Source organism: Typha angustifolia, chromosome 14 (genome assembly GCF_048772165.1).
Source record: "Typha angustifolia cultivar Huaian chromosome 14, ASM4877216v1, whole genome shotgun sequence".
Classification (NCBI taxonomy): Eukaryota; Viridiplantae; Streptophyta; class Magnoliopsida; order Poales; family Typhaceae; genus Typha; species Typha angustifolia.
In genome coordinates, this window is record NC_133252.1 from 3,137,469 (window position 1) to 3,165,288 (window position 27,820).

Consider the following 27,820-nt stretch of genomic DNA (forward strand, 5'->3'; position numbering starts at 1 on the left):
TGCTTGAAAAAAATAAATCATTTGTTTTAATATGACTAATATTAATGTATTTTGTCATGATTTTTTAAGATGCAATCATGCAAATGCTTGGATCAATTTAAAATAATACTAGTAAATGATTCTAAAGTGGTTATTTAGCCCTCTCTTTTTTTTAAATATTATTCTGTAGGTCGAGATTAAGAAAGGGCTTTAAGGATAATTTAGCTTATCTTATCAAAATATACATAAGTAATTATTTAATTTTAAAATTATTTAAAAGGGTTATAATTTATAATTAAATACCCCTTATGCAACCTTAGTAAACCTATGCATCTGGCGATGCTGCCCTTTGGACATAAAGAACTGGGGCCCATTACTTTAATCTGTCCCCTAATAACTGATTAGGTACCTAACTAGCTTTCTCCCAAAATTACGTAACCTTTTAATATTTAATTTATTACTGTCTAAAATATCACCAGATTATCTTTTTAGCTGTCATTCTGATTATAACTAAAATCACCGTCAAAACCATATAATTGCACGACCAATCCTCACTCACTCGCACTCGCACTCGGACAAGAACCCTTACACTTCCTCTCTGCACCCCCGCTCGGATCCAAGATTCAATTAATTTTTTTTGAGAATTTTCGTTAATTTTGATCAAAGCGCACCATTCTTTTGATTGCTTGCTGGACTCGCGTTTGTACTTCGATTTGATTTTGGGATGAGGTGAGCGGAAGTGAGGAGGAGGAGATCGGATTGGAGTGGAGATGGGCGAAGGGGAGAGGTTCCAGTTGGGGACGGTTGGGGCGCTAAGCTTGTCGGTGGTGTCGTCGGTTTCGATCGTTATCTGCAATAAAGCGCTCATTAGCTCGCTGGGATTCACATTTGGTGAGAGATCTGATCATTTCTTTTCTTGAATTCCACACATTTTTCTGTTTTTGTTGTAATAGGGGTTTAGAGTAATGATATTTGTTTGGGTAAGACATCAAATTGGTCATAACTTGATGATTAAGTGGTATGGTTTTAGCCAATCTATGTTATTGGCTATTTGTCCTGAAGCATGCAGCCAATGATAGATATCTCTAACTAGTTAACTTTGTTTGTTTCTAGTTTATTTGCTATAATTCTATTCTTCTAACTCTTATGCTTAATTTTCAGCTGACTGGTGGTTTTGTGGTCTGTGGACCTTTCAAAGAGAACCTTTTATGCTGATACATCTATGTTAGGCAGCAAGAACTAAAAATAGGCATGAGCCCTAAGAAAATTTTGATTCTGATGAGGGATGCTTTTCTGGCAACTATATATACTCATTTAATACCAATTCACCACCAATTTAGGATAAAACTGGCATTGAATGATGTTCATACGGTATATCAATAACATCACTTCAGTAAAAATCCTAGCAAATGAGGTTAACAACTCTATCTCGATGTGTAATTTTGACTTTTGCACTAAACTTCAGTCATGAAAAGATCAAAATATCTGTCCTGATGGTATGTACACGTGATTCCCTTTCTATTATAAAATGACAAAAATATCGTCCACAGGAACTTAAGAATTTTCCTATCATAATTATATGTGTTTCATTATCTCATATCCGTGTCATTTTTCCATATCCTGCACCGCATTTACGTAGAAGTTGCATTTCTCTATACAAATTTAGTATATTAATCATTTAGCAAGCTGATAATTGTTGAGATAATGATTCTTCTTCTCCAATCTGTGCTTTGCAGCCACTACTTTGACAAGCTGGCATCTCCTAGTTACATTCTGCTCTCTTCATGTGGCATTATGGATCAAACTATTTGAACACAAGCCATTTGATGCGAGGACAGTTATCAGCTTTGGAATACTCAACGGTATCTCTATTGGTCTATTGAATTTGAGCCTTGGTTTTAACTCGGTTGGTTTTTACCAGGTGCACATCTTTTCTTATGCTTGTACTGGATACCTGCATACCATTTTTCATATGTATTATTTTCTATTTCTCCCTCATCATAGTGGCAACTATTAAATAAATCTTACCTATTTTGCATCAAAGAAATTCACAACCAAATGCAGTTATTTGTGTAACTTTTACTTTGTGCTAGTCTACTCTAGTAGGAGATACAATGGAAGGTGGGAGCACATCAATTGTGAAATATCCTTAAGTCCTATGCTCTTGGAAAATAATAACTTGCATAATAATTCTGATGATATATGACTTGACTTACATCAGATCAACCATTTTATGCCTCTTTTCAGTTGTAACCTAGCAGTATAATTCTAATGATATTTGAACTTAACGATAGTCCTCTTTGGGTTATTTCTAAATTTACTTTATATTTCAGATGACAAAGCTGGCTATAATTCCTTGCACTGTTCTGTTGGAGACTCTTTTCTTCCTCAAAAAGTTCAGGTCTGTGTTTCATTCATCTCGATATTGCTTAGTTTTGATTATTTTGAACAAACAATTTTGGCTGAGAGCTTCTTAACTTCATTTTCGAAGCAATTTATTTTATGTTAATTTTTCTATCACCTCAGAACCAATTTTCAGGAATAGATGTTCCAATCCTAGAGTTGAATGATAAATAAATAATTAAATGAAGGGCTGTTACTTATCAAACTAGAAGACTTCATCCACAGTCAGTTGTATAAAGAATAGCTTGCTACCTTTCTAATGTCCTCCCTTGATAGGCCTGAACATAACCATGTAACATATTAGCTGAAAGCAAACTGACACTGACTGTATTATAGATACTTGGTGGGTGGTGCATGTATATACGGCAAGGAGCAGGATATGTTTTTCCTCCTCTTTTTTTTTCCCATACTGTTACCTTGTAATAATACCACCTTGTTGGGACTACTACTCACATCAAGTTCATGTTGATTCTTCTATACAAATTCTGTCAAGTTATTTGAAATATTGTTCTTTCATTTGTCAATGCAGTAGGAAAATTCAGCTCTCACTTGGCGTGCTCCTTATGGGTGTTGGTGTTGCTACTGTGACAGATCTGCAACTCAATGTTCTGGGATCTGTATTGTCTCTGCTTGCAGTTGTTACAACTTGCATAGCTCAAATTGTATCCTTGATTATGATGGCAAATTTTGCAATTAAACCATCAAAGTTAAAGAAGAAATGCCAAGTCTTCACATTAGGAGTTTCCACTCGATGTACTCTTGCATTAAGGTGTAGAAGCCTGTTTTAGAAATTTGAGGGATATTATTATGCATGCTTCCACTTAAACAAAGGAATTTAAGGAACTTTTCTAGCATCAATCTATTTGAATTATGTGTACAGTTATTTATTTCCTTAACCAGTTCGCAGATGACAAACACTATTCAGAAAAAGTTTAAGGTATCTTCAACCCAACTGCTTTATCAGTCATGCCCTTATCAAGCATTAACCCTATTTGTCACCGGCCCATTTCTTGATGGCTTCTTAACAAACAAAAATGTCTTTGCTTTCCAGTATACACCGCAAGTTCTGGTGAGTAGTGAATAATGAGAAATTCCTCTTTTTTCTCTTGCTTTATTGCTTAAAATTCTAACTTTATTGCTTGGCTTCAGTGTTTCATTGTGCTGTCATGCCTCATATCAGTTTCGGTCAACTTCAGTACATTTCTTGTAATTGGAAAGACGTCTCCTGTCACTTATCAAGTCTTAGGTCATCTCAAAACATGCCTTGTACTGGCGTTCGGCTATGTTTTACTTCATGATCCATTTAGCTGGAGAAATATACTTGGAATTTTAATTGCATTGATTGGGATGGTCTCATATTCATATTTCTGCACATCTGAGAGCCAGCAAAAATGTAGTGAAGCATCTGCTCAAATATCACAGGTACACTGACTGAAATTTCTCATAGAATTCATCACTTTTGGATTTATTTCTACAAAATATACTTACAGATTATTGTTTAATAATCCGACCAACTATTTTATTTGTAAAAAACCTATCTACAAAGAGTATCTTCAAATCTCATTCTTGTTGCACCTGAATTCAGGACCTCTTGTTTATAACAAAGAAAATTGTGTAACCTAGAATATATTTCTTCTTCATTAAAATGGAACATAATTGAAATTATTGATCACATGTAGAATAAGGTGTATATTTTAAACACATCGAATTACTCCAATATGCAAACTATTAAAACAAAATACTCCTCGACTACACAAATTCTTTGAACTAAAGATGTATAGTTAAAGATGATCTGTGCAAGGAACTGAATCTCATGACTGGCCTATCATGTTTACTTGCTAATTCGTTTGCTCCTCTTTTTATGCTTATATCGCAGGTAAAAGAAAGTGAGTTGCAACCTCTGATCAACATCGAAAATGGATCAGACATAGTTATTGATGGTGTTGCTCCAAAAGCTGCAGCGTGGAAGGCGAACAAAGACTTACATGCATGAAATTCGTCCTGGTTGACACAATCATATGCAAATATAAGTTCGTGCCACATCATTATAGGGTTCTGATGATGACCCTATCTGCTTTACAAAATCAACTTAGTTGCCAGGCATATCGTTACTATGTATTCCCATTGCGATTTGGCTATTACTCCAACTGGATAGTAAAGAATCTCATTCCTAAGGGGAATTGCCCCTCGTTGCATCTTCATGTAATATGCAAGAAATGAATGTATTGTATATGTATTCTTCTTCATGGTTATTATTTACTGTATCAATACACGCGATAATATAATCCATATATGTTCATATTCCATCAAGAAGCCATGTATATGTTCCAGAGAATTACCTTGCCTGCAGATTCTGTTCCAAATTATGCATCAAGGAACACATTGTGAACTGATGCAAATTAATAAATTATGTTGCATAATTACATCATTGCTCTCGCACCAGCTAATATTTCCAGCAGTTGCGTTTCGCCTACTGATAAGTTGAGCTTTTATACCTTTGAGGTGTAGTGATTTATTATTGGACAATATATTATGCAGCAATGAAGTTATTGAATATAAATATACCAAAGTTATATGGACCTCTCAGTTTACGAGGTAAATCTTGTTTAAACCTAGTTAATCTCGAGTTTATGTACAAAATTAGCGACTTCATGGACGGCACGGAATCACCTACAGGCTACAGACTACATCCCATATTGCATGAAAATGACGATATTTACTTGGCAGCTGATGATTGGCTCTTAAGCCTGGATGGTAGCAAATTTCTGCTACTGGATCTGCAAACGATCTGCTACGCTCTGTTCTGCCGCCCTATAAAACACTGACGGCTTTGCTGTTCCTAGAGTGGGTAGCATTCCGCCTCCTCTTCTCGACCCGGTCGGCCATGGCTTTTCGAACCCTCTCTTCCAAGAAGACCCTAACCCTAACCCAAACCCTAGTCCTAGGGCTTCGTCAACCTTCTTCCTCCGGCAATCTAGGGCTCCGTCATGGCCGTGGCCTCGTCACCTTCACGCTTCCGGATCTTCCCTATGACTACGGAGCGCTGGAGCCGGTCATTAGTGGGGAGATCATGACGCTCCACCACCAGAAGCACCACCATACCTACATCACCAACTACAACAAGGCCCTCGAGCAGCTCGACGCCGCCATGGCCAAGGGGGATACCCCCAAAGTCGTGCAACTCCAGAGCGCCATCAAGTTTAACGGTGGAGGTTCGTGGGCTTATAACATTCTTGTTGTTTATTGGTTTCTAGCATCTTGGATTTTGGATTGGGGATTTTTCTGTTTGATCATGTATGGAGTTGTCTTATTGTGTTTCTAGAGTTTTCTGATGGATGCCTGTTGATTGATATTTCTTTCCTGTAAGAGTTGCAAGATTTTGGAGAATCACCAAATCTTGTTTGATTAAAGCGAATTCTGCCAAGTTTAACGGTGAGGGTTTGTGCGTTTATTAATCATATGACCTCGATTGATTTCTTGGTAATTCGATTTCGAAGTTTGGAGGAGAAATGTATATGGAGTCGTTTGATTAAATTCATCGAGTTTTGCTGATTGTTGAATCGATCGATATCTCCTTAATTTTGTGGGGTTTTTCGAGATTCGGAGTTCTAACAAAAATTTTCAATCGAGCAGCTTTCATCAGAGGTTGTTTAAGCAAAATGATCATTTGATATGGTCGTTCTTGCCTATTGCATTTGTAGTTCTTAGCATTGCTCAAAGGATTCGGAATTGGGCATCTCTTGATGTCTGATAGGTCTTTCTCTGATCCAAGTAGCTAACATGATATATTACCTCAGGACATGTCAACCACTCAATCTTCTGGAAAAATCTCAGCCCCATCAGTGTAAGCTTCACCTAATACTTTTGCAATTTCCTTATTTTGTTGGATTATCATCATTTTGGGCAGGCAATTATGAAATAATCTACCAGAGCGAGCCTAATTTTACAGGAGGGTGGGGGTGAGCCACCACATGCTTCACTAGGTTGGGCAATCGATGAGGATTTTGGTTCATTGGAGGTTCTTATCCAGAAAATGAATGCAGAAGGTGCTGCTCTTCAAGGATCTGGATGGGTGGTGAGTTTGTCAGGCCAACTACAATGCCCTTCTGGTTCCAAATTTATATCTAATCTTTATTTTGGCGCATGTCTCACGAATGCTTTCCTACGCTTGGAACAGTGGTTAGCTTTTGACAAGGAGATGAAGAAACTGAAAGTTGAAACTACTGCTAATCAGGTTCTTGATATATTTATTTGAACAAGATTTCTTTTCGAACCAATTTATTATTTGTTTATTGTATTCTAAATGTGAACAATTTAGTATTTCTTGTCACTTTATTTTATTTATGCTGCTGAGTATGTTAAATGAGTTTAAAATCCATCCATTTTATACTTGTTAACTAGCCTTTTATAGTATCTTTTATATTTTATATTTGAACATTCTTTTTTACTCCCCTGTGCTTGAGATATTTTAATATGCCCCATTAACTTAAATGGTAGAGATTTTAATTTTTAGGATATGAGTCATAGATGGCATAACATGATTTGAACTCATGCAGTACCTTTATTGGTTTTGATCTTGAACACCAATAAAGTATATGTGCATTATTTCTCTAGTAGTTGTCTTTTCTAGTCACTCGAACTCTGTGCCTGTGCAACATTGAATACACATACATCCATACATCCATACATCCATACATCCATATATTTTGTACTTGACAACAAGCTGTAATCAAATACATGAAATGTCTGGCTAATACTTCCCCCAGGATCCTCTGGTGACGAAAGGTGCAAACTTGGTTCCTTTGCTCGGTATAGATGTATGGGAGCACGCATACTACCTTCAGGTAAATTATGTTGCCATTTGAAAGTTGAAACTTCATCTATATTTATTCTGTGAGTTGGGTTTATCAATTCTATTTCTCTCTCCACAAAAGAATTATTCACTTGTTTAGTTCAAATTATTGGATAATAAATCAGTACTGACTGTTGTTTAGGGAACCCAACAGTCAGTACTGGATTTCGTAGTTCAAATGGAGCAACAATCATAGAACAATATCTGTAGAAGAAATTGATGTTAGACTTATCTTTCGATATATGATGCTTTTCCTTTGCTTATATTCTATATAGAACTGTCTATGTGCCACTGGAAGATTGGTAAATTCTGAGCCAATTCACTTAATGAAACGTAGTTGCACTTATCTTAACGTTCTCGTTGCAAATTGAAAATATGTTCTTTGAATTATCTTCTACGTGCTCTCTTTGTTCTGTTTTTCCCTTTTCTTTTTAATTGTTATTGAATTCCTGGTTTCTGTAGTACAAGAATGTAAAACCAGACTACCTGAAGAACATATGGAAGGTTATGAATTGGAAATACGCCGGCGAAGTGTATGCGAATGAGACTGCGTGACGTGCCATCTAATGTGAGTTGTCTCTCTTCATGTAGTTTTGTAAGGGAACTTTCTGTATCTAATAAATAATGAGGCCTTTCCGAGCACGGATGCTTTGCTTGTTTTAATGTATCTAATAACGAAGCCCGTAGAAGTTTCAGCCCCCATCTCTGTTTCGTATAATTTGTTCTTCTACTGCTTGCTTTTCACCTTTCCTATGCCATTTTCTATGCCAAGTGGTGTACGTCTTTGACAGATTCCGGCTGTTCTCGAACCGACCAGCCTGACAGCCTGCACGAGTCACTAATAATGGAAAGGCAACAAGCAGACTCCACGTGTCGCTCAGAAATAATTGAGGGGTTTGTGTGCTTATCTCAAATTCCTCTGATTTTGCGTGGTATGATGGTATCCTCTTCTGTCTGGATCACTATTCCCTCTTTCTTTTTTAAATTAAATAATTTTATAAGTTAAGTTATCACGGTTATAAAATGTACCGCCCCCTTATAATTGGATGCCAAAAGTTCTAGTAGATCGCAACGTTATCTTAATCAAGTACACCTGTATTTTAAGATACCTTAATTTGTCAATCAATCAACAGTTCCATTGGCATCTTTATAAGTGAGTAATTTTATAATTTTAATAATTATGAGTTAGTGTATTAATATCATCCACAGTTGAAGGCCACAGACAAAGAGGCTTTTTAGTCTCACTCTTCAAAATATGGAATCTGACTTAATTGCCTTTCTAACCCTCCCAATAAGAATTAAGGCTTGCTGGAAGGTAGTAAGACTATTCTTTTAATACCTTTTTATATATTTTTAAAAAGTGAGTGATTATAGTTTTAAAATCCCGCAAGGTTGCAAGCATTTTAAAATTTTTTTGGAGAGATTTAAAATGGACGAGACGATGAAAAGGGTATAATTATTACTTTGATCTGAAATAAAAATATGTATATTTTTAAGAAAATATGAGTGCATATCATACAAATACAATTACAAAGTCAGGTCATTTTAGACCCATATAAAACCTATTAGTAAATTACATTAAATGATAAATTTTTAACTTTTCCACTAGTGCGTACGGACAAATTTTCCAGAAGTTTTTTTTTTTTTTGTTTTTTGTGCGCGATGTACGTTTTTAAAGAGGGGAGGGAAAGAGGAGGAAAAACGCTAACAAGACATAAAATTAATAAATTTAAGTTATATCGACAGTAATATTTAAATCAATTTGAATTTATATTAGAAATTTTATTTTATTTTGTTTTTTATTTGTTAGAGTGAATTTAGTTAAAAAAGATAAAAGTTGTTATTAACTTGGCTAGGGGTTGGCTACGGGTTTTGGCCAAGTTGACGGATCCCTCTGAACTCAAATCAAACAAAGCTTATTACCAGTCTATACATCTAATATCAAGGATATTTTTACATTTTTTTATTACTTTAATGTCAACTTTATATATTAAAGTTGATATTATATCTCCCTTTTTACTATTAAAAATTAAATACTTCTTTTAGAATTGGCACAGTTCTAAAAGGGAACCTAAAAGTATTTGGAAGTAATGCATTTTTAACCACATATAATAATAAGATAACATTTAACAAAATATATATTATTTGTTCTAAATTTAATAGTTTAATGCATCCAAGAAAAATATAAATTCTAGGGAAACCAAAATAATAGCTTTGAGCGGAAGTTGGCGGCCTTCACATTTCTTTCTATAAATGGAGACAAACCGGATCTAAGTTTGGTCGTTCTTGAAGAGGCATGCATACCAACCAATTACGAACCCCACACCATCTATATAAATGACTTGATTAAAATTTAAAAAAAAAATGGACTATAGTATAAGGACTGCTCATGTGTGCTAGATTAAAATCTGCTTTTTTGGCTAAGCCACTGCCGTTTCGCTTCAATTGTCTATGAAGGATAGGATAGAGGGGTGGCTTACCTTATGAAGAAGCCGCGCTAGAGTGAGCTTTCAGTTCTGTACGTGTTCGTACAGCACAACTCCACAATCCCATCTACTTTTGATGGTCCCGCCATCCAAGTTCCTGAATTGTCATCTCCAATGTCCATATCTCAAAGCAATCTGAATGCAGGTAGCCATCGGGCAATTTGTCTTGATAGCATTGGATTCAATATGGGACCTGCAAGCAGCATACCCTTCCTGCAAACAATTTCGAACAATTCCGCATGGTTATTTCTTTTCATTGGCAACTAGGGAAATTGATACAGAGGACTCATTGTAAAATTCAATCTAAATGGATGCATGTATGGGCTAGTTTTGCATGACAGAATCATACCTTGCCATATCTTACTGATTATTTAAATGTACGGGCAGTGAAAAATACTCTGCAATGCATTAAAAAGGTGAATCTAGATGGAGAGGATGATTACCTTTCGCAAGGTATCAATAATGATGCTGATGGCCGGAGAATTCAGTTTTGCTCTGCTAGCAATCTGCAAATAGGAATATAACATATATTGATAGAAGAGCATGGAGGTACAAAAATCAATGGAAAGGGCAAAACAAAAATGATGCTTAGTAGGACCTCATCAATTTTGATGTATCCAGGAGGCAATTGAGGGTCACTTTCATCGATCATTCTATTTAGAAGCTTCTCTAAATCAACATCTTTCCTGTCAGTGTGTGCCCATCCCCATTCCTCAGCTAACTGTAGCATTTCAGCTACAAATGCAGGATCATGAAGAGGACCAATCCAGAGAGGACCTGAGACACTTACAGAGCTAGAAACCTGCATGAAAAAATAGTCAGGAATTGAAGGTTATCTATGCTAAATCAACTGACAATCTGATGATTTGAACCTATAGTTACTTCAAATGTTTTATTTATGTTTTATTATGACACACGGTTCTGCAAACTTAATAAATTGCAGAGTACAGTTACAACCACATTCTGTTGAAGAGAACAAAATAAAGTAATCAATCCCCATGATAGATTTTTCAAATTTGCACTTTATAATTCAAACACTTTTGCAATTTGATTCTCTTCAATTAACAAGAGGAGTAAGTTCTTCTCAATATAGAATTCTCAACAATAGGAGATTTAATGTTGAGAATATCGATTATTTGATTGCACTAAGTTGTGGAAGTCTTTACAGAGGGAAAAGAAAATAGTCCATTGTACAAACATAATCAGCAACCTCTTTACGACATCTAGGCCCTGCATGACACTATGAGCTAGGTGTGGTTAGAAGTGAGTACAAGTGATCCTTTTTTGGCAGATGCTGACAAGAAATCTAACATAAAAGAAAGTGTGCTGCTTTTGGCTGGGATAGAATGGAGTTCAGAATTTATGAAGAGGGATTTAAAAGATTATCTGCAAATAGTGAAGGAATGAAATTGCCAGTAGATACCAGCACTAACAGAGACAATCACACAGTTTAATGATTTCATGTCACATCCAACTATTCAAGTTGATCAAATATACTGATAATTCTGATAAACTACTTAGGGATTATCACACTATGGCCTCTGATCTGTTGTCTATTTCCACGTGCACTGTCTCATCTTTAGAACTATGAAAAGCCTCTCACCCTCCTGATGGTGTTAAAATAAAAACATTAAAAGCTCATCTTACTCTCAACTTTCCTTTAAAAAAAGAGTCAAATGGTCTCTAAAGAGCCTAAAATTGATTGCCTAACACTTATGAAATTTTTTAACGAAAAAATCTAACGGATAACTGAAGTTTTCTTTTAGTCAAAGAAGTCTATGATAAAATGGACAATAGTTTAAAGGCCAAGATGTAATCATTCATAAAAGTATATGCATATATACCTCTCCGTTTCTACAAGGGCAGGAAACCTGCCCGAGTTCATCCCAGGAATAAGTTTGAGAGTGTCCACATATGCTGCAATAGCTTATGAAGCCATAACGGCTGCAAAGATCAGAAAGAAATATGATGTTATGTTGGTATAATTGATTATGACAATAAACAACCAGCTTATGAGGTATCACCTGACATCATGATCCTTTCCGTAATCCACCTGTAGCATCACTCTGAATATAGGTCCATGATATGAGTAGTATGAGAAAAGTGGTGATATGTGAAAACCTAAAGCAGCTGCTTCCCGCAAGACACCACCTATAAGCATTCGCAAACCAACCTCATTCGAATATGGCATTGGTCGAACATATGCTCCATATGAAGCTAAAGAACTAGAAGGGAAGAAGAAGTTACATACACGATGATAGAAACACACTTACTAAATTAGCAACCCATCTGTGGTACACAAAGTCAGTATATTTTCAAGCACATAAAGGAATGCACAAAAACGGTACAAATAAAAAGACTAAGGACGTGATGAACTTAAAAACATTTGGAAGAGGTGCCGCTCAGCAGTTTCCTACTAGTTGTCTCTGTATTGGCAAAGCATGCATATTGCACCAACCTTTCCATTGAGAAGATTAAAGACCAAAACTGAATTGATGTAATATCATCAGAATTAACCCCCCAACCCCAAGCTCCAGATACACACCAAATAACCCTAAAGACACACATGCTTAACAAAGAAAATAACAGAAGAATGAGAAGGATATAATCTATCATTCCCAAGTACATCTAGCTCCATTTCTATTTTCCTTTTTCCACTCTTGATATCATGAACTATTTCAAACGATCAACAATGTTTTCCCACAGTCAAACATGCCATAAAATGGAACAGCAATTCAAATCAAGCCCACTTAGGTTATAATTCAAGTTTATCTTGCACTTAGAAGTCAAGAACATAACCCATTTGCATTTTCCGCTGGTTTTAAGATTTGAGAACAAATACATGGTACCTCACTATTTCATCAAAAGACTAAAGCAAGAAATGCATTTAATCCAAATATAGCAAATAACGTGACCAAATAAAACTTCACGCTCACCAGGTAGGCCGATGCCCTCCTGAAGACCTCCCATCCGTCGACGTAACATAAAGCAATCCTCCAATCTTAGCCGCCGCGATCGCTGATCTCAAGAACACGGAATGGCTCCCGAAAGAGTCCACATCCACCAAATCAAAGAAATTCCTACGGAGATAGCACTCGGCGAGAACCCTATTCGCGTCAAGATGAGTAACAACCCACCTCCTCTCTCCCGACGCATCGAAACGTGGCTCTCCGGAGAGGTTGGCGAGGATGAGGGAGTTGTTTCCCTCGAAGGCGTCGTTCGCCCAGACGAAGTCCGCGACGCCATGCGACAGGTACCGGAGGGAGCGGACGCCGCAGCCGCACATGGCGTCGAGAACGCGGAGGCCCGACGAGGAGGGGCGGCGGTGGCGGTGGACCGCGGCGGCGAGAACTCCGAGGTCTCGGCCTGCCGCGCTCTCCCGGCGGAAGAAGGAGTCGCCGGTGTCGAACGCAACGCCTCGCTCCACCTCCATCGAGCATGTTACGAATAATGTGCGCCGACGTTGGTGGCTACTACTACTGGTTCTTGGAGGGGGAGGGGGAGGGTTAGTGTTAGGGCTAGGGTTTGGGAGGTGGGGCGAGAGAGGAAGAGGTGATAGGGTTTTGAAAGTGAAGAGAGCGGTCATTGTGGAGACGAAAGAGAAAGAGGACCTCAAAGAAACGTATTCAGATTATCCATTCAGCTATCAAGAAAGAAATATTTTTAAATTGAAAATTATTTCTCGAAAATTCCACCAAAAATTCCATATTTTCTGTATAAGCAATCAACCGTCAACATAGAGTTTTTAAAAAAGAAATATGATATTGTAGAAAATGTAGATGAAATATTAGGGACATTTACACTAAAACCCCCTAAATTTTATTAATAATAAGATACAACTTTTATTCGCACCTTCTATATAAATTATGTGGCACAGTCCATTTCCAAGAACTTAATCTTGCTATTATTAATAATCAATATTTTCTTTGGGCTAATGCCCCGCGATATTATAATTTAATATTTTTGAAAAATACGTAATTGAATCCTATAATTTTGAAAGGAAAAAAAGAAGAAGAAGTAGGCGATAGTACTGTAAGCCGTCGGGCTTGCTTAATAGCTACAGCACTGGAATATCTCGTCACCCAATTAAGAATAGAGACCCATATTTTTCACAACCAGTTGCTACTTGCTAGATATTTTGGTAGAAAGAATCAATCATTATTATATTGCAAAAAAGTGTCTCAACAATAATTAAACTTTTTGGCATGAGCGATCTTATATTTCCTAAACAATGAAGAAAACATATATATATAAAAAATTCCAATTAACAAAAGCTAAGATAATATGTTTGGCGAGAACTACATACTACTGCAATTTTCTTGCTTTTCTATTATCCATTAGTGACTCCATAGAGAGTACTTATTTACAAAAAGAATTATCATCTGACAAGATCAATTATAATGTAATCCCATTTAAATTTGTGACGGGCCGGACTACAGGGCATCGATATGGTTTCATGTATTCGGTAGGTAACGAATTTGGTGTTTATTTGGACGAAATCATAGATAGGGAGGCTCCATCCATGGCATTCTAAATGCTTGAAGGAGTTCTCTCACTTTGTTACAATTTCATTCGACTAGTAAAATCTTCTGTCAGATGGAAGGTCTAGTAGAGAATTTTCATTTCTATTAAACAAAGGCTGTACCTCATAAGACTCAGGTGAAGGATAGATCTGGGTATTCAAGGTTTTTGATCAATTTATCAACCTGTCAACTAGAAAAAGATCATTCAACCCTGCAAGGATTAACGCGCTCTCCCTCAAACCTGCAAAGCATATTATTGTTTGAGATTTACACTTCTGAATGGAAATAATAACTCATGATCTAGGATTAACAAGCCCAGCATTGACATGAATGCTAAGAATATTATGTCCTAATGTTCTAATGCAAACAAATATAAGTAACCGTATCATAAATAAGTTAATCATGAAGAAATAAATCGCAAGAATAAACATACAGAAAAGATCTGCATTCTTACAGACAAAATTATCAAAATAGCAGAACCTACCTACAATAAGGCAGGCATGATAATGCCAGAATCTTCTGAGTACTTATACAACAGTACACTAAAAATGATTTGCCTTTTACTATGTTTCTACTAATTGGAATTCCATGTGCAAAACAATCTTGGAAAAAAAGAAGTGAAATTTCAAAATATGGTTTCATTAGATGCCATGGAGGAGCAGCATGTCTAAAGTCTAAGCCAGGTAAGTATTTTATTTATCTGGCAACTATATTTCCATTTGACTAGCTTTTTGCAGTAATGATAAAATATCATCAACTATACTCTGATTAAAAAGCCCAATTAAGAAAAGTACATGGGGAAATTATTAAGTTTAAAATTTGAATGTCATTTTTATAAGAGTAACATGTACATTGTTGAATTGGAATATAAATTATAAAAATTATTTTTTTCTAACAACTTAAGCTTTTAAAATGGTTGGTAAGTTAATATGGTATCTGAGCCTGAAAAATATAAAATTATACATAGTCAAATTAAATATATTCTTTAGGCTAATTGAAATATTTCAGCTCAGAAGTGAGGAGATGTTAGAATATAAAATACATCGTTCTCTAACAACTTAAGCTTTTACCAAAGTTTGTGAGCTAACAGGTTGGATCAAACTTCAAGTGATCTCAAGTAGATCAGCAAAATATATATACTCCATATAGCACAGACTATATGTCTAGACATTTTCTTCAATCTGACATGGTATTATATGGAAAACTTGACTAATCTCCTTGGTAATTAGTTGGTAACCAAGCTACTTGCTTTAAAGAATAAGCTGGTAAACCAAGCACTCTCAAACATCAATCAAGTGCCCGTTAAATTTGACTGCATCCTCCATTTCATTTCTAAGAATCTGAATCACCTTTGACCTAAAACTCTCCAAGTTCTGACATATGTTATAGCATCTAGTCATCTAGATCAACATTTCAATAGGTGATTAACATGTCTCTTTGTTGTATAACCCATCAACAATTCATTCATATTATTGAACGGTAATTCTTTTGATCCTCATAAATAATGCATCCACTTCCTCCAAAGCAAATATTTTCTTTACCATTTATTTCCTCTTCAGTTCCTACCTTCCAATAATTACTAGACTATGCTTTAAGATTAGGGACCAAACATTTTCGTATCTTTCAGAGCTTTCATCATTACCTTCACCAAGATTTCTAATTCACAACACTAAATCAAAAGAAATATAGAAGAGAGATTGCAATCTATAGATATCTGCACCAATTACTGATTAGGTTTGTGTGTTCGAATCAATACTTGCGCACGACTAGTAAATTGAACTAAAAGTACCAGGTCAAGAAGGAAATTATAATGGAAACAGAGACGGGAACGAAGTCAAAAGCACATGAGACAGCTAAAAAAAGAAAATTAACAATTGTACCTTGCAATTAAGATCATACCGCAGGGATCTTGTCTGCGATTGGAGTCGAAGCGCATCAAATGGGGGTAAGTAAAGAGGAAGCTAGGGTTCCGCTGTGAGTTCTCACCCCATCATATTGCTGCCCACCTTGCTCTTCCGAACTATGTAGACGGATCTATGAGCAATAGAATTATCGAAATCGAGGACATCGAACGCGATCTAGAACAAGGAAGACGACGTGCGACGAGGGATCCTTTGATCTCGCGGTGTGGCCGAGAAAGAGAGACAGATGAGCAGCGGACTCGAATCGACTCGCCTCACTGCGGTTACGATTTTTTATCCTTTTCTTTTTTAATTTCAAGAGCACATTATTAAATTAGACAACTGAGTCAATTCTCATATAAAAAAATAAGATATAATTAGCTAACTCTAGCATAAATGCTTAATTCATCATCAACTCTTACTTCTTAGCTGGAGAGCTAAGACTTTTATTCTTTAATAAATAAATGAGAGGTAAGATTTCACATTTAAAATCTTGACACACGACGTGAGCTTATTTTGCCGATGTTAATGAGTTAGATATATTTTATCGTTCTGTACTTATAACTAAAATCACTTTATCCTACTATACTTTAAAAAATCTTAAATTAATTATGACTAAAATAAGACAGTTAGTTTTTCCATCAAATTTAACTATGTCATAGCTATTTTGGTTATTTTGTAGCATTATCTTAAAACGCTACATGAAAACTAATGAATTACTTTAATCATAAATATAAGGATTTGTTTAAAAAAAATTTAAAGTATACGAAGGTAAAGTAATTTTGGGCATAAGTACATAATGGTATATATTTAACCCTTATAAAACCTAGATGCCTTGTAGCTATTTTTATCGATATATTAATCAAGTGTGGATACAAGTCTAAATCTTACCTAGAATATGAAGACTCAATGTATTAGCATTTGCGAGTGAGAATGAGAGTGAGGTCAAGAGGAAAGGGTTTTGCCCTCTTGCTGAAAATGAACTTGGAAGTTAGAAGGTCACGTTGTCATGTTGCCACACTACTAAGGAACTCGAATGAAAGGTCTTATCGATGTCTTGTTCTAGAGGTAGGGGTGAAAACGGATCGGATACGGATCGGATAGTGCTCAACCCATATCCGGATCCGTATTTTTAGTTCGGATACGGATTCGGATACGGATATTAGACGGATAGCAAAATTTAAAACCATATCCTAACTAAACGGATACGGATAATTTTCGGATAAAGGATCGGATCTTAAACGGATATTAATTAAATTTAAAATAATTATAATATTTTATTTAAATATAATTAATACAAAATTATTAAGAGTTTTACAACAAAATTTTTTTTTGTATGTCAAATATATAAAATTAGAGAAATTAATCTATATAAATAATATATAACGTATTATTAGTAATAATATTAATACTTACTATTTAAATAAGCAAACTAAAAACTGTAAATCATTTAAAAAAATATGCGGGTAAACGGATATCCGATATCCGTATCCGAATCCGAAAAATTTATCCGACCCGTATCCGAATCCGTATCCGAATTTTTTTTTCAAAAATTCTATCCGTATCCGAATCCGAATCCGAGTCGGATAGAATTTTTTTATCTGAATCCGATCCGAGTCGGGTCGAATAGTGGGTCGGGTCGAAGTTAATCCGACCCATTTTCACCCCTATCTAGAGGTGTTAAGTGGGTAGAAAAAGAAGAATGAACCATTGGATGAGATCTTGCTACCTTGCAAGAGGATTTCGATCCCAATGTTCATACACTTCTTTAAGTTATCTTTTACTCTTTGGTATTCTACCAAATGGCGAGATTGTTACTCAAGGATGCTTGTCTCTAGTGTAATATATAGAAGATTTATTTTTCCTAAATGTGGTAGAAAAGTTTGCTAAGACAAGACTCCATGGTTCTTTTCAATTTGGGTATTTCACGTAAAAAATCTTAAAGTGATTATTTGCTTAGGTTGGTATAATTTCAATATGTTAATTGTTTCCACATTAACTTCCTATAAAAAGAAATGTGTCTTTCATTTTATCGTGCATATGGAAAGAATGTCAATTTCCTCAGTAAGAAGAACTTGAACAAAATATGTTGCCATCTAGCCAAAAGAAAAAAACTTGGAAGCACCGTGTAACCCTAGCACATTAAAAAAAAAAAAAGAGAGAAAGGACTTAGGATTTGTGAATTGGAATAAATTAACATACGGTGAGGTAAGTTATTTAGATGTATATACATCACGGGTAAATAATTAGCGGGTTTGAACAAATTAAAACTTACGTGAATACTTAAGTATGTTCTTATATTGATTGAAAAACATCAAAAACGTCATAGTAAATAAGATTTATCACACGCTATTGATAATAATATGCGGTAAATAAAGCGTGAAAAGACGATTACAAATACAAAAAAATTTATGTGAAAAAATTTAAAATCGTATAGTACAAACAAACCTAACAAAGCTGATTTGACCTTATTAAACAGGTCATGTCGGGTTATGTGAGATAGTGACTTAAACCCGAACTGACTTAGTTAACAATTGGGTTAGACGATTTAACTTGTTTATTATCCAAACTCAATTACATTAAACTAAATCTATTTAAAGCTTGGATTATCAGATCATGTCAATATTTCTTACCATAGTAAAAATCAATTTTTAACTACTTGATAGACTGAGCAGTTGGCCTACCAGGTTTTGAACTTTCAGATAAATGTTAGGAATGATATTTAGTATATGGGACTCATATGGTTTGAGTTCATATATGTTGTACAAAAGACCCAAGTGGGTGAAGGGAGCAGAAGCAAGATCTTTACCCTCAAGTAGCCCAAATGGGAATAGTGAAAGAGAAACAAATGCAATGCTTGGACAAATTCCAAAGAGATGTTAATGGTGATAGAAAAGCCCTAAGCAAGTTCTAATCACGGATTAATACCCTAATGTAAGCAAATACCAACAATAACAACAATGGAGATAATAGAGAGAGAGACAAGATTTACGTGGTTCGGCGATATGCCTACGTTCACGGACGGAGCAATCTTCTTTACTATGCAAATCTCTCACTTACAAATAGTTTAACAACTCTAATCACTCTCAATACAATGGTGGCTCAACCCTCATTAATGTTCTTCCAACTACCAACCCTAAAAACCCACTTTAGTATTTATAGTCAAATTCTGATTATGGGATTTTTAGTGTCATGTTCGAACGCCCTATGTCAATACAACAGAACTCAAGGGGCGTTCGAACGTAGGAAGAGTCCATTCGAACGCCTACAGAAACAGCTGCTCTCGAGTTGGTCTGCGTTCAAACGCGACTAGGGCCGTTCGAACGCTTACAGAAAGTCTGCTCTCGGGTTGGCTCGCTGCATCATAGATTGCTCTCTATCTGGAGCCCGAGTTCGAACGCCCTCTAGGGCCCGTTCGAACACGCAGCACAGAAATGCTGATACCTGCTGAATTTTTACTGAAACTGAATTTGAACCAATTTTTAACAATATAATATATCTTTTAAGAGAATTTGCCCACCGGTGTAGACTATATATTGAAAGACTACTTTATAATCCAAACCAAACTTTTTTTTTTCTTTATAATCAAAACATGCTTAGTACTTCTATTATATAAAATAAAAATTAAAATTTAACTACTTGATAGATTAAAAAAACTTAGTACTCGACAAAATAGTTTCAGAACATTTTGTTGATTTGGAGATTAAAATTTCATATATAAGTAGAGAATATTATACATCAACATCATTCTCAGCCACCATCAAAGAGCACGTTCGTGCTGCTGGATTGCAGACAGGCCTTGGTAAACTCGTACGACCTGATGTGACCGACCAAAAGGCGAATGTTTTTTTATTCAGAAAGTGAAAATGAAAAAAAGTCAAATATTTTTTATTCAGACAGAAAAAATAGGTGCGAGGTACTTTGTCCACGTCATCTGACGTCATGTGGTTGGCGGAAGGTACTTTAGACGACTAAACCGAGAGTACGGTCGGAATGACACGACGGCCTACACGCGCCGCAGTCAGTCGTACGTTTCTCCGCCTCGTACCTACCCAAAAAGTACCCCAGACGCTCCCACTTTCCCTGAATACCCCTCTCCCGATCCCCCACTCGGCACGGAACAGCAAAACACCGCTCTCCCGACACAGTGGACCCCACGTCACGCCGAAAGGGACAAAACCAACCGGGACGCCCATGTGGGTCCGGAGCCGAAACTGCCGTTACGGTCCACCTCGAGGTCCACGAGTTCGACAAGGCTCTGGGGACACGTGGCGGAACCCCACTGACGGGGGCCAGTTTGAAACGGCTGCGACGGGCATTGCAGCCACGAGGAAGATCTTCCTCGTCGGACTCACTGGTCCTCCCCCCCTTGCCATTAAGGCCGAGGATTTGGTTAGTAAATGCGAGCGCCTCTACGATGGGCATTCTAGTAATTTCATCCGTCTTGGCCGTTAGAGTTTCTTTCTTTCTTTCTTTTCTTTTGTAAAGGAGAATTAGAGGAGGAGGAGGTTACCTGTCAGAATGCACTTTGGCCATACTTTTGCTGTCCAAAGTCCCGTAAAAGGACAAGAGGGGAGTTGCCAATGATAGGCTTTCGGGGAGGTCCTATAAAAGGAAAGTAGTAAAGTATATTATACCACTATATATTTTACTTTGAGAAATAAGTCAAGCAGTATATATCCTAGTGGATTTATGAGGATTTGCTTACGGAGAATCCCACTATCCAAGAGGATAGCGCAGTGGATATGCATGCCATTATGTGTATACTAGTTAAATCAAAAACAATAAAGTAAATCTCACGATTGTTTAAAATATTATTATTATTATTATTATTATTATTATTATTATTATTATTATAAGCATATCATTGTTGGAGGATTGAGATGTGATAATAAGTACCGTTATATATATGGGAAAGAATAACTGGAATATTTTAGGTTTTTGATGGATATATTATATTATATTATGAAAATAATGTATGAATAAACTTTTTAAAAATTATTAAATTTAGATAAAATTAAAGTGTTCCTTCTTTCCGAACCCTAATCATTTTTGTGCACTTCTATATAGGGTTATTCAGCTCACTCACCGCACCAGATGAAAAATGTTACATATTTGAGAATAACAAAATTTGATAATTAAAAACTGAAAGCACAAGATGTTCGTTATGTAATTAAATGTTTCCCATCTTATTTAGAGTTTTTTGAGCACCACGCGTCAAAAAAAGTATATCCGACATCGATTTGAAGCTTGGACTTATTAATACAGTCTAACGGTATATACCGGTTGATTAGCGTCTATCGATAGTGTCAGAGCTTTCACTGCACCATATTAAATTAACCTTTATCGATAAGATTCGATCACGGAGAACACGATCACACGTGCAGTTAGCTCTGCAATTTTTGTTCCTTTTTGTTATCTCTTTAGTTCTTATACTATTTACACAATAATAATATTTTCCTAAAATAAAAAAGAAAAAGAAAAATTAACAAAGCATATTCTCCATTTTCCATATTCCCATGCCTATAATCTGTCCTAGGGCAGTGTGCATTTGTCATAAGAGTTTTTGGCTCTCTCTCTCTCTCTCTCTCTCTCTCTCTCTCTCTCCTCCCCTATAAAAGGGATGGCCACTGCAGTTGCTGAAAGATAAGTCCGTGAGAGGAGAGAGGAGAGAGGATTTTGTTTTAATTTTTATCCGGGGGTTTCTCGGACAAGTCCTGAAACCTATACGCAAGCCACTCGCGTAGGGGCCCATCCCCCGAAAAAACTCTTTCCCCGCCTCCCCGGAAAAAGAAAATCCCATCTTTCTCCCTCCCCTCGCTTCCGCCCATCGATCTCTTCCCGACCCACATGGGAATTCCTTCGAATCATCCCATGGCGATCGACTCCCATTGTCCCCACCAATGATCCCGATCGACCCGCATGAGCTTTTGCTCTAAAAATCAAAGATTTCCTCGCTTTTCTTGCTAGAAATCTCGCATTCTTTTCTAACTTGTCGTAATCCTCAGCAATGGGGGAGTATAGAGCACGGCTCGCTTTGACGGAGGCGGTGGCCCGGTCTCTTCCCAACCCATCGGCGATGCGATCGGAGGCTCTTCGAGTGGGCGAGGGAAGAGCGCAGGAGATCATATATTGCGTTCAGCCAACGAAGGAGTCGGAGAAGAAGAGGCATAGAGTAATAGAATACGTCCGGAAACTTATTGGGTCTGCTGTTGACTGCGAGGTGATACATCTTCTTTGTTCTCTATCTCTTTCTCTTGCTAATGTTTCTTGATTTTGTATTTCTAAAGTGGTGGGTACGCTCTATTCTTGTGTCTCTGTTTCTTGTTCTTTGTTCTTTATAGAAGTTGACCTTGGAGTCGCCATCTCTCTTCTTCTTCTTTTTTAAATATATATTTTTTATTAGCTTATTAAAGCATGATGTTTGCGTGCTTTCTGTTTCCATAATTTAAGTCATGCATGGCATGCTCTGGTGATCTGAAGGCGGAAATGAGCTAGAGCTTGAGCCTTGTTTTTGACCAAAGAGGTTAAGGTCTTTATATTATTAGATAGAAAAAACTTAAGATCAAGGACAGGACTGGTGATAAGGTCATCAGTTGCTTGCCTCAAAGATCAAAGTTTTTATTTTGGGCTGCATCCAAAACTTCAAGATGTGCAGTGCTTTATAGAATAAGGTACCGATGTGGGCATCTTTTCTATTGTTTGTCATAACTCATAAGATGTCAACATAGAACAGTGGCAGGATACTTGGGAATAATTCTTTAATCTGCTGCATTTTTTTTATATATATAGAGCACACTACTCCATTCTGATGAGGTCTGTGACAAGTGGCTACCAGTCTGGTTATAGTTTTAAACCTACCCTTTGTTTATATTTTGTAGTTCATTTAGTTTGTATTCGGATCTCGTTTATGTAAGTGAATTTCCTAAAAATTGCACTCTTAAGTATCAAGGAGCTTGCACATACAAATGGGGGATTTAAACATCCTCTTTGTTTGTATCTTTATCCAGCTGAAGACAAAATTCCTACAGAAACATATGCGTATACACCAGTGTGCATTCCACATTGATCTTATTATGACTCACTAGTTAAAATGCAGATGTTATATGATCTTTTGATCAATTCTGAATCTTCTGATTGCATATTCTAAGTAATTTAATGTACAATCAGGATAGAAATTCGCAACTCTGTCTCAGGCCTCACATTACTGTCCCCTTTCCATATGTCAACTGGGCTATCTCTATGAACATTACTCTCTCCATATACTGCTGGATGATAATATTTTCTGGAATATGTTCAGGTATTTCCATTTGGATCTGTTCCATTGAAGACTTATCTTCCTGATGGAGATATTGATCTGACTGCGCTTGGTAGTTCATCTTCTGACAGCACTTTGGTCAGTGATGTCCGTTGTTTACTTGAATCTGAGGAAGATGACGAGGATGCGGAGTTTGAAATAAAGGATGTGCAGTACATTAATGCTGAGGTCGTTTATTCTATCAATGCTCATTCTTAAATTAGTTGATTATGTGGATAATTTTCTACTGAATTTTCAGCCAATCTTATTGTGTAGCATCTCTTTTCTTATCTTTTCCTGTTTTCCATGCCTAGTTGCGTATTTCTTTTTGTGTTTTCTAACTTCTCCCTTTTTACTTTTCCTCCTATTATCCTGCATCATGCACCTTACATTTCTACACAAGCTTTTACTTTAGGCCTCTCTAAGTTGATAATGAACATAAATCTTGCACCTTACTTCTTAAATTTCTGATAAAAACGAGAAGGCAAACTTCAATTTTTCTTGGAAGTTTTCTGTACATTTTATGCAAAAGTTTGGTGTGATTTGCAGCAGTAGTGCTGTGAAACGGTGAACGGTATATTCCTCGGGTCAGACATTGACATGGCAAGTTCACTGCAGTCCAGGCATGATTTGGAATTTATACTGTAAAAGTGGATAGAGAAAATGTTTATCAAGATGTAAACATTCCAAAATCCAAGCAGTTGTTTGTTTTCTATTTCAGTAGCTCTCCTTAGTTCAATATAAGTAGGAAAGCATGCATCATACAAGGAGGATTTAAATTGATTCTATTGTTGCTTGCACAATGTAATGTGTTGTTTTTTCTTTTCTTTTCTTTGGTTTCTCTTTCTCTTTCTCTTTCATTATACAATGGAAAATTTATGGCAGGTCAGACTCATTAAATGCCTTATTCAGAATATTGTTGTAGACATCTCATTCAATCAGATTGGTGGACTCTGTACACTCTGTTTTCTTGAGCTGGTATGGTACTATAAACCTATCTTTGCTGTTCCAATCTTCATTGATATGTATATATGGTTCAGTCCTTGGACATACTCTCCACACTTGCTATGTGCTCTATGTACCATCAATACAAGGTCTTAAGAAGACAATTTGATAAGTTCTCCTGCAGGTTGACCATCAGATTGGAAAGGATCATCTCTTCAAAAGGAGTATTCTATTGATCAAAGCTTGGTGTTACTATGAAAGCCGTATTCTTGGTGCTCATCATGGCCTAATATCTACTTATGCATTGGAGACATTGATTCTCTATATATTTCATCTATTCCATAAATCTCTGGATGGCCCTTTGGCGGTGAGTCTCAAATGAGAACAGTGTCCTGAAATATGAGCATATATATATATATATATATATATATATATATATATATATTCCAGTTGCAAGCTGCCCTCAAGTTCTTATCTACGCAACTGACATTTTTTACAGGTTTTGTACAGGTTTTTAGAATATTTTAGCAAATTTGATTGGAATAATTATGGCATCAGTTTGTATGGTCCTGTTGTCTTGTCTTCTTTGCCAAACTTAGTTGGTGAGTTATTTCCTATAATCTTTGCCTTCATGGAGCAATCTGCCCCCCTATTTCTCCTCCTCTGCATGTATCTTCTGTAGGGTAATTGATTGCTTGTCTGTTTTGCAGTTGAAATGCGAGACATAGATAGTAGTGACTTACTGATTAGCAAAGAGTTCCTTAAAAGCTCTCTGGAAAGGTTTTCTGTACCTCCAGGGGATTCTGAGAAAAGCTCTGCCAAATTTGTTCAGAAGAATCTGAACATAATTGACCCACTGAGGGAGCACAATAATCTGGGCAGAAGTGTTAGCAAAGGTTACTACCATCAATATTGCATTGAAATACCACAACACACACAGACATAGAACAAAGAATATTTCTTTCTATACATTCTTGACAGGCCTCAACTGATATTTTTTTTTAATTGTAGGTAATTTCTATCGTATACGTAGTGCTTTCACATATGGTGCTCGAAGACTTGGTCAAATTCTCATGTTACCTCAAGAACGTATCGCCGACGAAATTTCTCTGTTTTTTATGAACACTTTGGAGAGACATGGAACTGGAGAAAGGCCAGACTTGAAAGATAGGTTTCCTTCTGGTTCAGGTGATGCAGAATTAGATGCCACAGGCTTTAGCACTATGTCATGTGAATTAGAGATTGAGAAGGGCGATGACTTGACTTCATGCGCACAATCCATTTATCCTCATGAAGCACTGTGTCGAAGGATTTCCAGCATGAAGGTATCAACTTTTGATATAGAGTATGAAATGGATAGTCCCCAACATCCTGTGAAGATCCTAAGCAAAGTGGAGTCAGATGTTAGAAGAACAGATGAACATCTTGAATCAGGCAGAAGTTTGGGTGGTGAAACCAAAGTTTGTGACGTATCAACTAGGACTGAAACATGTTCATCTTCGTCAGCAGAAGCTCAATATGGGCCTTATTTGATGTCTCATCCTGAAAACAGAGATGGATTTGGTGATGTAGGTTCAGCAGATTTCAGAAACAGGAATGGTTCAACTAATATAGTGACAACAACAAGATCGAGTTTCGACTTTTCTGTCCAACTAACTGATTCACATTTTGGAACCATCCAAAGTCCTCCATTATTAAGTTTATCAGAATTCGCAGGGGATCTCAAGTCCAACTTGAGATATCTTCGAGGTGTGCAGTATTACTTAGAGTGCATGTTTGGAGGACTCCTTCAGTCTGTTCAAGAAGTATTTCCCATTCAGTTGGATGATGAGAGGGAGAGCTTAGTGGATGAATCTTGTCAGCCGAGTGAATCTCCTCAGCAGAGTATGTTCTTCCATATGGGTGCCAATGCACTGGTCTCTGCACCATATCCATCTCCTAATGCTGAAATGCTGAAGCCATTTCATGTTTATTACCCTTATTATAACATGGAATATGTCTGGCCGCGGCGCGGAACAGGCACATACATTCCCCAAATGGTATGCAATTATAGAAGTTTTTGTTATTTATCTTCTCTTCTCTCATTTTGCTTTTGCTGCATAATGATTTGAATATGGCTAGAACTAGTTCTTCTTCCTTCCAATTATCTATCGTCTAATTATCTGATTAATTTGCAGCTCAATTTAGACTCGTCGCCGTTCAGGAAGCCAGTTTTCTGTTCTCATGTCTTATATAATTTCTCTTTTGAATGTCTCACCAGCCTATTAACAATTGCTTCATAGGAGTTCTTAATTAACAAACAGCATGTTTCATCTATGAATTTTGTAGAGTTATTCGACTTACATAGAACGCGTGGGACTTCGAAAGCCACCGAGGTTTTACAAGAAAATGCATGAGGATATGTACTCGGATAAAAACTTGCGGCACAAATGGAACCGTGAGCCCCCACCTTCATCAAAGGTTCATCTTTCTCCCTATGGTGGCAATGGCCGCAGGAAGGTTCCACTGTCTGATGCTTTGCCATTTTCTCGCCTTTTCTTGCAGAGGAATTCTCAAGCTATTGGATTCAACATGAGAGCCAAAGATAACATTGAATTTGGGTCTCTTGGTCCTCTTCCATTGAGAGATTTACCAAATGAGCATAGCACAAGATCCAATTTTGGTCCCCAATGTCAAGGATCTACAGAAGCTGCTGCAAAATTACCTTATAGCTCAGTGGTAGTTTCAGGCCAGGAGAGGTAACACTACTTTATGACCTCTAAATTTTCATGACAATTAAAATATATAGCTTCGCGTCACTCACTCATATTCTTTATCAAATGATCTCCTCAGCCTGAAGTACTAGAATTATGATGTAGGAACATCAATGATTTTGAAAAAAAATCGATCATTATCAATAACACTCTTTATGAACCAAGAGGATTTCAGAATACAGACTGTGTTGACAATACCATTGTTGCAGAATTATTTCCAACAATTTCTTTGAATAACTACATGCAGGCCTAGACAGAGCTACAAACTGAAAGATGATGGTGACTTCCCTCCTCTGTCTGGCTAAGGCGATGAGGAGATGTCTTTTTTCATACATAAAAGAGATACATGTAACAGAGGCAGAGAAAAAGAAAGAAAAAAAATGCTAACAATTCAGAGCATAACCATGCGCAGAGCAGTCATAATCAAGCTGAGGAGTAATTCTATTTCTCAATTATCGAGTCTAGTTCTTGTATGTGAATTCTAATTTCCTTCCCCGTCTTCAGTCTATCATAGGTGAGCATAAGGAGGAGTCTTCCTTACCCTCCCAGCTCATCTCCTCCCCCTTGTAGGTAGTTTAGACAGTAATCTGGTCTCTGTTTTAATGTGTGTAGGTGTAAAACTTTTATCCTTTGATCATATTCTAATACATAGAAGAAAGCAATCATTTTGGTAAAGATGTG

The 27,820-nt window shown here is 36.6% G+C and overlaps 5 protein-coding genes across 6 annotated transcripts; 4 read left to right on the top strand and 1 right to left on the bottom strand.

The window, feature by feature from the left end:
• The first annotated feature begins 548 nt into the window (after positions 1-548).
• On the top strand, positions 549-4,686 carry LOC140775309 (UDP-xylose transporter 3-like). Its single transcript, XM_073118528.1, has 7 exons — positions 549-870; positions 1,716-1,900; positions 2,313-2,380; positions 2,912-3,044; positions 3,290-3,451; positions 3,532-3,804; positions 4,259-4,686. The coding sequence occupies exons 1-7, from the start codon at positions 750-752 to the stop codon at positions 4,373-4,375; spliced, it is 1,059 nt and encodes a 352-aa protein (XP_072974629.1). The 5' UTR covers positions 549-749; the 3' UTR covers positions 4,376-4,686.
• A 528-nt stretch (positions 4,687-5,214) lies between these two features.
• On the top strand, positions 5,215-8,196 carry LOC140775569 (superoxide dismutase [Mn], mitochondrial-like). 2 transcript variants are annotated; one of them, XM_073118949.1, is made up of 7 exons: positions 5,215-5,594; positions 6,180-6,226; positions 6,332-6,457; positions 6,560-6,616; positions 7,149-7,226; positions 7,697-7,802; positions 8,026-8,196. In XM_073118949.1, the coding sequence occupies exons 1-6, from the start codon at positions 5,267-5,269 to the stop codon at positions 7,787-7,789; spliced, it is 729 nt and encodes a 242-aa protein (XP_072975050.1). In that variant the 5' UTR covers positions 5,215-5,266; the 3' UTR covers positions 7,790-7,802; positions 8,026-8,196. The 2 variants fall into 2 exon arrangements, with proteins under 2 accessions (XP_072975050.1, XP_072975049.1); XM_073118948.1 differs by lacking the exon at positions 8,026-8,196 and having other exon boundaries at positions 7,697-7,934.
• A 1,378-nt stretch (positions 8,197-9,574) lies between these two features.
• Positions 9,575-13,153, bottom strand: LOC140775568 (tRNA (guanine(26)-N(2))-dimethyltransferase). Its single transcript, XM_073118947.1, has 6 exons — positions 12,657-13,153; positions 11,745-11,945; positions 11,565-11,664; positions 10,319-10,522; positions 10,164-10,226; positions 9,575-9,933 (listed from the first exon to the last, which is right to left on the bottom strand). The coding sequence occupies exons 1-6, from the start codon at positions 13,151-13,153 to the stop codon at positions 9,826-9,828; spliced, it is 1,173 nt and encodes a 390-aa protein (XP_072975048.1). The 3' UTR covers positions 9,575-9,825.
• A 9,001-nt stretch (positions 13,154-22,154) lies between these two features.
• On the top strand, positions 22,155-26,335 carry LOC140775647 (uncharacterized; the record flags this gene model as incomplete). The annotated part of the gene is made up of 7 exons (XM_073119032.1): positions 22,155-22,367; positions 23,445-23,630; positions 24,327-24,419; positions 24,571-24,753; positions 24,886-24,988; positions 25,097-25,282; positions 25,398-26,335. Coding segments are annotated over exons 1-7 (1,902 nt in total), but the record flags the coding sequence as incomplete, so codon positions are not given.
• On the top strand, positions 26,332-27,792 carry LOC140776679 (uncharacterized). The gene is made up of 4 exons (XM_073120470.1): positions 26,332-26,425; positions 26,715-26,846; positions 26,931-27,124; positions 27,387-27,792. The coding sequence occupies exons 1-4, from the start codon at positions 26,336-26,338 to the stop codon at positions 27,442-27,444; spliced, it is 474 nt and encodes a 157-aa protein (XP_072976571.1). The 5' UTR covers positions 26,332-26,335; the 3' UTR covers positions 27,445-27,792.
• Positions 27,793-27,820: the final 28 nt, after the last annotated feature.

Coding starts and splice junctions, on each gene's coding strand:
- LOC140775309 (XM_073118528.1), top strand. CDS start 750: ATGGGCGAAGGGGAGAGGTTCCAGTTGGGGACGGTTGGGGCGCTAAGC. Junction 1,901..2,312: donor ACTCGGTTGGTTTTTACCAG/GTGCACATCTTT, acceptor TTTATATTTCAG/ATGACAAAGCTGGCTATAAT. Junction 2,381..2,911: donor TTCTTCCTCAAAAAGTTCAG/GTCTGTGTTTCA, acceptor TTGTCAATGCAG/TAGGAAAATTCAGCTCTCAC.
- LOC140775569 (XM_073118949.1), top strand. CDS start 5,267: ATGGCTTTTCGAACCCTCTCTTCCAAGAAGACCCTAACCCTAACCCAA. Junction 5,595..6,179: donor CATCAAGTTTAACGGTGGAG/GTTCGTGGGCTT, acceptor ATATTACCTCAG/GACATGTCAACCACTCAATC. Junction 6,617..7,148: donor TTGAAACTACTGCTAATCAG/GTTCTTGATATA, acceptor TACTTCCCCCAG/GATCCTCTGGTGACGAAAGG.
- LOC140775568 (XM_073118947.1), bottom strand. CDS start 13,153: ATGGAGGTGGAGCGAGGCGTTGCGTTCGACACCGGCGACTCCTTCTTC. Junction 11,946..12,656: donor GGAGGGCATCGGCCTACCTG/GTGAGCGTGAAG, acceptor CTTCCCTTCTAG/TTCTTTAGCTTCATATGGAG. Junction 11,665..11,744: donor GGAAAGGATCATGATGTCAG/GTGATACCTCAT, acceptor TGATCTTTGCAG/CCGTTATGGCTTCATAAGCT.
- LOC140776679 (XM_073120470.1), top strand. CDS start 26,336: ATGCTGAAGCCATTTCATGTTTATTACCCTTATTATAACATGGAATAT. Junction 26,426..26,714: donor GCACATACATTCCCCAAATG/GTATGCAATTAT, acceptor TGAATTTTGTAG/AGTTATTCGACTTACATAGA. Junction 26,847..26,930: donor AGCCCCCACCTTCATCAAAG/GTTCATCTTTCT, acceptor CTTTTCTTGCAG/AGGAATTCTCAAGCTATTGG.